A 10,599-nucleotide genomic window follows, 5' to 3' on the forward strand; every position below is an offset into this window, starting at 1 on the left:
TGTGTGTGTGTGTCACGTCAAGTGTCATTTGAGGGGAAGTCGTGGCCTAATGGTTAGAGAGTTGGACTCATAACCCAAAGGTTGTGGGTTCGAGTCTCGTACCGGCAGGGATTGTAGGTGGGGGGAGTGAATGTACAGCGCTCTCTCCCACCTTCAATACCACGACTGAGGTGCCCTTGAGCAAGGCACCGAACCCCCAACTGCTCCCCGGGCGCCGCAGCATAAATGGCTGCCCACTGCTCCGGGTGTGTGTTCACGGCGTGTGTGTGTTCACTGCTGTGTGAGTGCACTTAGGATGGGATAAATGCAGAGCACTAATTCCTAGTATGGGTCACCATACTTGGCCACGTCACGTCACTTTCATTTGTACGTCTGTCGTTCGCTGCATTAAGACTCTTAGAGATTATTATGCTGATCACAAGTTTAGACGCTCCAAGCAATTCACAAAAATTCATTTGAAAGCAATAATAATCAGCCAACAATCATGCTGAGAAGAAACTACATTTTTTTTTCCAGAAAGGGTTTTTGTTGTTCACTTTAAACTGTAATTATAAAACAGTTTTATTTTTTAATGTTTTAAATGTAGCGGGTGGGACTGGTTTTTTTTTTGTGCACACATGTTCTCATTTTAATGTTTAATACCAAATATATTATACAATAATCAAATACAGTTGATCCTATTTTACAAACAATTTGTTTTCTGTTTTTTTTCTGTTATCCTGAAGTACACAGCAAAAAATTACATTCTTCCTCCGTATTCTTGTAATATTCCAGTACAAATCTAAAAATTATATATATATATATATACAGTGTGTGTGTTTTCAAAAATATATTTACTTGAACAGCAAAATTACTCAAGATTTTGTTTTGTTTCATGAAAAAATATTAAAATTTAGTGATTTTACAATTAAAAAAATAACAAATATTTGCCAATGGACAATGGTTAAAAATAAACTTGTTTTCCCTTTAAATTTAAGGTTCTTTTTTTTTTCTTTATTTTTCTGATAGATATTTTTCAGATAATATTTCTTGTTTTAATCGTAGAAAATGTTACTAAATTATATATATATAGCCTATATATAATACCTTAAGTAATCTTGCATTTTAAGTAAATGTATCTTTATTTAAGAATGTTTAGATATTTGTACTGGAAAACAAGGCAAAAATAACAATATGCATTATGTATATAGTCCTGAAATGTTTGCCGATTTTGATTTCGCACAATCAAACACATGCACATTTCTGTGGCTGTTTCTTGAAGCTTGTTGCCTGATTGTTTCAAATGATTTGTGCTTGTGAATATGAATTCTCATTAAACAAGCACTTTTTAGACACATTTACTAGACTTGTTTTCAGAGAATAATTTCACGTTGTTACACAGACACTAGGTGCCTTCATCTATAATGTACAAACGTACAGTAAGTTAATGCAAAGTTTCCATGTTCCTTCTAAATTCAGATCTACTTGATTTATTCAGGTCATCTGTGTAATGTAGTACTGACCTGCTTGTGAACCACTATTAGAGCTCATAACTATACATTTAGTGTTTCACAGCTTCTTATTAATATGCTGTGTGTATTAAGCAGCTGTATATTTATATATACTACTATACTATATTTTATGTCGGAAACACTCCTGTTGACTTGATATCAGTTATATGTACATTATATACATTTATTTCATGCTACAAATACATTTTCATATTTATGTACTTGATAAAATGCCATGCAGTTGTACAGTTTTGTGCTTAATGCACTTCAGTTGTGCGGAAGTAGTGCAGAAGTACAGTTAAAGATGTGCTTAGTGTATTTGTGCTGAAGTGGAACTGTTGCAAGTATACTTCAGCTACACTTTAAATATTTTGCATTTAAAGACAATTCTCATCAAAAGTGACATTAAGACACATTTTAAGCTTAATATTAAGAAATGTGCATTGCGCACAAGTAGTACACCAAATAAAGTTTAATTATAATTTTTATATCAGTAAGTCTCAAGTTATTTGTCAGTAAATATGTTCATAGATTTTAACTATACTTAGTATGAAATAAATGTATTTTAAATATATTACTTTTTTACTAGGGTGATTTTGAGAAAGTAGATCTGAAGCACAACGTAAAAACAGATTTTCTTCAAAATCTTTGGGAAAAAAATTCTCCTAAAAAAATTTTTTTTTTAGGTTTAAAAACATTTTCTTCTCTTTTTTTTTTTTTTTTTGAAAACAAATCAAATGTGTTTTTTTCCTCCTCCAAGTTGTGATTCAGGGTTATGGAAGCCTGTTTCCGCCACTGAATAAAACATTAAAAAAAGTAACTGCTAATTTTTAACTTGTGAGTTTGTATCTCACAATCCTGACTTTTTTGTCAGAATTGTGAGATATAAACTCAAAACTGCAAGTTATAAAATCCAGTTTTGAGGAGAAAAAAAGACTGATATGTTTGCAGAATCGCCAGTTTATATCTCACAATTCTGACTTTATTTCTCACAATTGCAAGTTTATCTCACAATTCTGTGAAAAAAAGTCAGTATTGCGAGTTTGTGTCAGGCATTTCTGAGAAAAAAGTCAGAATTGCGAGATGTTAACTTACAATTGTGAGATAAAAAGTCGTAAAAAGTTACGAAAAAAGCAAAATAAATAAATACTGAAAAAACTCAGAAAGAGAGTAAAAATCTTAGGACGTTTTTTTTTTTTGTCATGTTCTGCTTCAGGGTTTCTTTAAGTCCTCATAATGAGTAAAGATAATATATTTATAACAAAATAATTTTTCAAAACCTTTTTTGTTTTGGTGCGGGGGGGGGTTGTGGTTTGCAAAATCAAAAAAGAAAATCTGTTTATATTTTTAATGTAGTTGTTGGAAACACTTAAATGTATTAATTCCGCATATATTATATTTATTACTTGAAGATGGCACAAGTGTATATCCACTGATTCATAATTTTGTGTAGCACTAACTCGCCCAGTTTGACGATGTTTCTGTCTTTTGCAGATGATCTGTTCATATTTGTTTCAGTCTTACAATAATATGATATCTGCTCAGTCCAGGAGTATCTGTTTAGTTTGCCACTGAGATTGAAATGCAGGTTACTGATTAATCAAACTCAATGAATGTTTATTTACAGCCTTCAGTTTCTGATCAGTTCTGAACGCAGCTCTTGTTTTAATGACACAGCAAAATATATGCTTCGCATATCATATCTGGTGGTTTAAATTGAGAAATACTGCTGCGTTTTATGTGCAAATAACATCATTGTGCAAGTCATGCATGCTCCTCATTTAACATTCGCACACAAGATATTCACACTAACTAGTAATAAAGTAAATATTGATAAATATAGAGAGAATAAGCTATCTGCACAGACTGATATCTGAACACTGTAAAAATATAATAAATATATTGAAGATTGAGTTCTTTAACTCCAGTGGTGCTAAAGTTGAGGTCTTATTGTGTCTCTGTCCAGTTGTTTGAAGAGGGGATATCAGCAGCGACTCTAAAATGGGCAAATGTGCCGATTATCGGCGATTGCCAGAATTATTACAAGGACCGTTTCCTCCCTGGAACGGAGTGTGCAGATACTGAATGTGTTTGTATTTTTATAGAAATCTACATGATAATACACAACATATAATGTTGCCTTCACATGCTATCGGAATTATCGTAAATACAAGTTTCCCAGTCGGAAAGTCGGAATTCACCCTTCGCTGGGAGTTTGATTGACAGGCGATCTGACCAATCATAAATCAGAATCCATCATTTTGTCCGGCTAACCAATCAGACAGGAGAGTTCGTAGATTAACGTTGGATCGACTTGAACTGAAAAAATTGGTGTGTATTGACGTCTTTCTGCGGTTGACACAACATAACTTCTGAGGTGTATTCCAGAAAGCAGGGTTAATTTACCATCTGCTAAACCCTGAACTCTCGGTTGATTAACCCAAACCTTGCTTACTCGAGGTATGCTGGTTCCAAAAATGCATCCGGGAGTATAAGTTAATTCAACCCAGAGTATGTTCCTGGTTAACACACAAGACCGAAAAGCTGAGTTTATCCGCTTACTTACTAGGGGTGGGGGGAAAAATCGATACAGCATAGTATTGCGATATTTTCCGCCGCAATACTGTATCGAAACACGGAGGTTTTTTTCTGGTGAGGTCAGCTGGGTCACCTTCAGCATGCAGTAAGTTAATAAAATAAAGATGCCGCCATCGCGGAAAGTTATCAGGAAAGCCCCGTCCGCGTTTAAGACTGTTATATTTATTTTAAATTTAACAGTAATTTACTTTCGAATGCCCCAATTGATGAAGGGTCTGCACAACTTTTTAGTACAAGTTCAAGTTGCATTGTTCAAAATACCTGTCAGTGCATACCTGTTTACATTTAATTAAGGTGGACTAGATTAGACTGTAATACAAATATTTGAGTTTGCCAGGTGCATACAACATTTAAGACAGGTTTTCATGAAAGTGTTGGTCAGTTTGTCTGCTTGACCATCCCATTTTGCACTGCAGCAATAAAACTGGAGTGAGATAAACAAACTGAGAAATTTTTCTTTTTAGTTAAAACAGATGTTGCCAAAATTTTCCTTTGGGGACATTATTTGAAGTTGGAAAAAGGTAATAAATTACAATACTGTATATCGCAATATATTTAAAATCACAATAATATTGTATCGTGACACAAGTATCGTGATAATATCATATCGTGAGGCCTCTGGTGATTCCCACCCCTAATATTCAGCGCATTTTTTAGATGGACAAATATGACTGCTGCACTTGCGTCTCATGCAAGAGATGTATAGAAAGCCATGCAAAGTTAAAACGGTTTAAACTTTTAGAAAACACGTCACGAATTTGTGGAGTTTTTAGTACAAGTTCAAGTTGCATTGTTCAAAATACCTGTCAGTGCATACCTGTTTACATTTAATTAAGGTGGACTAGATTAGACTGTAATACAAATATTTGAGTTTGCCAGGTGCATACAACATTTAAGACAGGTTTTCATGAAAGTGTTGGTCAGTTTGTCTGCTTGACCATCCCATTTTGCACTGCAGCAATAAAACTGGAGTGAGATAAACAAACTGAGAAATTTTTCTTTTTAGTTAAAACAGATGTTGCCAAAATTTTCCTTTGGGGACATTATTTGAAGTTGGAAAAAGGTAATAAATTACAATACTGTATATCGCAATATATTTAAAATCACAATAATATTGTATCGTGACACAAGTATCGTGATAATATCATATCGTGAGGCCTCTGGTGATTCCCACCCCTATTACTTACCCTTAAACATACCCGGGTATGTCACATAACCTGCTTTCTGGAATACCCCCCAGATGTTCATTCATGTTTATTTCATGCTATAACTAGTAACGAGAAAGAGATGATCAGTTCATGTGCAGAGCTGAGGCGCTACAGCGATCTGTCACAACACATTAAAGAGCCACAAAACAGTATTGTTTAAATCTTTTAAAGAAATTTGAAAGCTGATACCGAAAGTAAACAACTCTGTATTGTCTTTCGGTGCCCCGTCTTTTTCCTCTTTGCTCCGTAATCTATTTTTCACTGCGTGAGAACATGATGTGTGGCATGAGAGCGCCATGGCTTGTCAGACAATAGTAACAGTAACTAAAGGGGCGTGTCTTTGCAAAGGGTCAATTACGACAATTTTCAGACAGCACGAGAAAGCAAGGTCCATTCATATCAAGGACGATAACTACGAACTTTGAAGTCCACACCAAAACTTTAACAATAATGACACCGACTAACAGTATCGTCGGAATCACTTTCAGGAAGTTTTTCTCTAGCTGATGAACAATAAAAATGTCTACAGCCAAATAGAATCCACTCGACTTTAAAGAGCTCGAGCATTTAAAGCGGGAGACGTTATAACTGCAGCGCTCGCTTATAATAAACAGAATGATATTGCACTTTGTGTGGACGCTAATATTATCATTATAGTTATCAACCTTGGTGTGAGCAGGACTTAACACCACAGTTACTAAGAAAGTATGTGACCACACTCTGGAATTTCGACTTCTAATTTCACAATTTGGAAATTTTTTTTCTTCACAATTCTGAATTTATATATATATATATATCACAATTCTTATTTTTATATTTTTCTTATTTTATCCCATGGCAGAAAAATAGTCAGAATTACAAGATATAAACTCAGAATTGCGAGACATAAACTATCGCAATTTTTTTATTCTGTGGCGGAAACAAAAAAAAAAAAGAATTGTGAAATGTAAAGTCAGGATTCTTGAAAAAAAAGTCAGAATTCTGAGGGGGGAAAAAGTAAATATATATGTATCTTGCAATTCTTACTTTTTTCCCCCTCAGAATTTCGAAAAAAAAAAAGTGTGAACTGTAAAATAAAAAAACTTCCACAAGAAATGGGCTTCCACAAACAGTGGCCAGAAGCTGCAAAAAGCAATAAAACATTAAACAAATGAATCATAAGAATGTGACGTTTATTTGTATAGCTTTTTCATGTTGCATTCACACTGCAGACACTTTTGATGTGAACTCAGATTTCAAACCACATGTAAACGGCATTAAGATTAGATTTGCAAAAACTGGATTCTGTACATATATCTTGCAAATGTAAACAAGTGTTTTTTTTTATCCTGTCATCACAGGCCTGTTTTAAACCGGAGATGATATTTTAAAAACACTTCAAGCCAACTATAGTTTAGTAGTCATTTAACGTTTCTACCCAACCTACAAAAGATGTTCTAACAAAGAATGCTTTGCCAACGTTCCCATTAAAACCTTATTTCGAAATGTTCGCAGAACGTTCAAAACATCCAGTTTTTCAAAATGTTCTAAAAACATATTTTCTTGGTTATTTTGAATGCTGAGAAAATGAGGGAATGTTCTATTTTACCATTTTGCAAACATTACATGAACATTACTTCTGAACGTTTTGAAACAAGTAGTAACATTTAAAGTACGTTAAACGAACATCCAACATTTTGAGTCGTCACCTTTATTTATACAGTGCTTTTAACAATACAGATTGTGTCAAAGCAACTTTATTTTATTAAACAGGAAAATAGTGTGTCAATAATGCAAAAGGACAATAGTAAACACTCAATTTACAGTTAAAGGCAGTTCATCATTGAATTCAGTGATGTCATCATCCAGCTCAGTTCAGTTTAAATAGTGTCTGTGCAATCAAGTCAACGATATCGCTGGAAATTAAGTGTCCCCAACTAAGCAAGCCAGAGGAACCAAAACTCCATCAGAGACAGAATGGAGAAAAAACCTTGGGAGAAACCAGGTTCAGTCGGGGGCCAGTTCTCCTCTGGCCAGACAAAACCAGCAGTTCAATTCCAGGCTGCAGCAAAGTCAGATTGTGCAGAGGACTCATCTGGCTCCTGTTGAGAACATTATTAAAGACCAGCTAACTTTAAACAATGTTCTATTAATGTTACTGGGAGAATGTTTGTTGAAGCGGAGGGGGGTCTAACGCTATTTCATGCATTCTGAGTTGTTTACACTGTTAAAGAGTTGGATTTAAACATGTTAAACATGGCCAAAGTTTCAAAAAAATTCTGTATTTCTGAGCCAAGTACACTCCTTCCGGGTTCGTATAAGTTTCGGAAAGTTTTTTTCGAGCATGGCTCTTCATGATGTCATGAAGGGAGGAATTCCTTGTATGGGCATTTCTCCCGGAAGAGGACTTGCTTGGGAAGAATGTCTCCAAAGTGTGCGTTTTTGGTTGTAAGGGAAAGATAGCCTTGTTCAGTTTCCCAAAGAACCCAGCGTTACGTGAACAGTGGATGCAGTTGGTTTTTCCGGGGCAGCAACGGAGTTTAGCAAGTGTGTTTGTTGATGAACGTTTTATAAACAAGGCCCAGTTCAGCGCTGGATTTGCACATCGTTTGATACTGAAAGATGGAGCGGTCCCAGCTATAAAAGATCCCGGTCATGATTCAGAACTGCAGACGGTAAGTGAAACGGCATCAAATGTCTGTGTTTTGTTGGCATTCGGAGCTCAAGTGCTCGTCACTCTTTAGCTCCGCCCACGACACGCCTCCAGGAGCTCGGCTGTTTTTGGAGAGAATTGTAAAGCTGTGATAAAACTAAAGACTCTGGAGATATGAAGGATGCAACACTACTCTATAGGTACTCAAGATTCACAAAAAGAACAGGTCGAAGTGGTGATTCAAAGTTTTTAGGGTTGAGAAAGTTTTTCTGATTCCTTCGCTCATGCACTTACTGGCTTCTGTTTTCCATGACTGGATTTCTTTTTGTGTTGGTTTGGCTCATGTGGGTAGTTTTCTTCCTTTAGCCTTGTTTTTATTGACTGAATAAACAGATTTTATCGACTTTCTGGGCAGAAGCTACTGCGTTTCTCCTCCCTTCTGTCTGATTCAGTTTGATGTCAGGCATCTGTTGACAGCGGTTAATCATTGTCTATCAGACTGAGTCGGGGACAGCACGAAGAGAAGAACAGAGAGGAATCATGAGCCAAATATTTTTTTGGAAACATACTTTTTTCAGGATTCTTAAAAAAATTCTATTTTAAATAAATGCTCTTCTTTTTAACTTTTTATTCATCAAACAATCCTGAAAAAAGTATCACAGCTTCCAAAACAATATGAAGCAGCAACAGTTTCAGCACTGATAATAAAGCAGCATATTAGAATGATTTCTGAAGATCATGTGACACTGAAGACTGGAATAATGATGCTGAAAATACAGCTGCGCATCACAGAAATAAATTAGATTTTAATGTATATTAAAATAGAAAAACGTTATTTTACATCGTAATAATATTTCACAATATTAAATTTTTTTCCTGTATTTTTGATCAAATAAATGCAGCCTTGATGAGCAGAAGAGTCTCCTGTAAAAAACATTAAAAATTGCTCTGATCCCAAACTTTTGACCGGTAGTGTGTATATATATATATATATATATATATATATCATGAATTGTTCTGCATAGCAAGTGTTTGGAACAAAAGTTTAAGAGTGTATTCACATGATTTTAAGTTTAAAATCATACAGATAATAACTCACCTTCATATTGTTCCAGAGATCAGAGAAATGCGCTCGTCTGCAGAGAGCCAGCTGCAGTGTGGCGTTCCCAATAAACAGGATGATCACTATTCACACTGGAAACGTTCAGCAGGCTGGGAAGAGAGCTTAATAATACAACATACAACTACTGAACAATGCTTTATGAAACTGCAACACATTATGAACCAAGTACCAAAACCAAGCCAAATCAAATTTATATTGTACAATGTGAAACAATTCACATTGTTTCAAAGCAACTTTACAAGTCATGATGCTTATGTCACAGATGCAGAAAAAATAAATAAATTAATCACATGATGCAAAAATCACAGCCAATCAGAAGAAAGTGAGGGCGGAGCCTCTCCATGCAAGCGCACTGCACTCGCATAGTACATAATCTAAATTAAACCATTTTAGCATTATTATAAACGCATATTGAGAGACTGAAACAGTCTTTGTTATGGAATACACTTGTTTGTTCACGCCATGTTGACAGTTGTAGCATTCATGCACGCTTTAATTTATGATTTGTGAAGATCTGAGGTAAATTATCCGTTGTCGTTTTCAGTAGCTATGGCTAGTAAAGATCCTGCAAAACTCACATGATGTTGTTCAAGCCGCTACGCTGCAGAAATAGAAACTGCTTCTGAAATAGAATCCGATGTCGTTTCTCGCTTATCTGAAGAATCAAATGTCAGCCAATCAGAAGAAAGCGTGGGCAGAGCCTCTCTATGCAAGCGCACTTGCACACTTATTGAAACGTAGGCTACGTGATGTGATGAACATATATTAAACCATTTTAACACTACCAAAAACACATACCGAGCGACACTTTTAACCATAAATAAAGAACATTATCAGTACCTGAGATCATTATTTGTTATAGTTTGTGACAAATATAAGCCAATCAGAATAGCATATGGGCGGAGCCTCTCTGCAAGCTCACTGCACTTGCAACGAAATGAAGTACATAATAAAATGTTTAAAATAAAAGCATTTTAATATAGTTAAAATTAGTGCTGGACAACGATTATTTGCGATCAGTCGCATCCAAAATAAAAGTCTTCACCATGGAATGCACTTGTTTCTTCACACTGAGTTCATAGTTTTAACGTTTATTTTCGGTATGAGGTAAATTATCCATTGTCCCTTTCAGTATGGCTATAACGATCACGTAAAATGGCATCCAAACTAACATTAGACTAAATAAAGCACATAATCAGTACTCGAGATTATTATTGTTGAAGTTTGTGTGTTGTTTCCCCACAAAAACTGATTAAAGTCAGGAAAAGATTGTTTATCGCATGTCGCATCGATATAGTAGTCGCATTCAACAGATTAAAGCTGGGCAATAATATAAATAATTCAGCTGTTGAGATTTCTTATGTATTATATATATATATATATATATATATATATATATATATATATATATCGCTTTACACGAGTATATATTATATATGTGACCCTGGAGCACAAAACCAGTCATAAGGGTCGATTTTGTGAAATTGGGATTTATGCATCATCTGAAAGCTGAATAAATAAGCTCTCCATTGATGTATGGTTTGTATG

The 10,599-nt window shown here is 35.0% G+C and overlaps 1 protein-coding gene across 1 annotated transcript in view; it reads left to right on the plus strand.

The window, feature by feature from the left end:
* Positions 1-10,153: 10,153 nt before the first annotated feature.
* The window catches only part of LOC107673159 (complement factor I-like), a 4,750-nt gene continuing 4,304 nt past the window's right edge, over positions 10,154-10,599 (plus strand). The window contains exon 1 of the mRNA XM_016466656.1: positions 10,154-10,158. Coding sequence (XP_016322142.1) covers positions 10,154-10,158 — 5 coding nt within the window. The remainder of the gene's footprint in view (positions 10,159-10,599) is intronic.

This window comes from Sinocyclocheilus anshuiensis, unplaced genomic scaffold, assembly GCF_001515605.1.
Source record: "Sinocyclocheilus anshuiensis isolate Anshui unplaced genomic scaffold, SAMN03320099.WGS_v1.1 scaffold444, whole genome shotgun sequence".
In the NCBI taxonomy this organism is placed as follows: Eukaryota; Metazoa; Chordata; class Actinopteri; order Cypriniformes; family Cyprinidae; genus Sinocyclocheilus; species Sinocyclocheilus anshuiensis.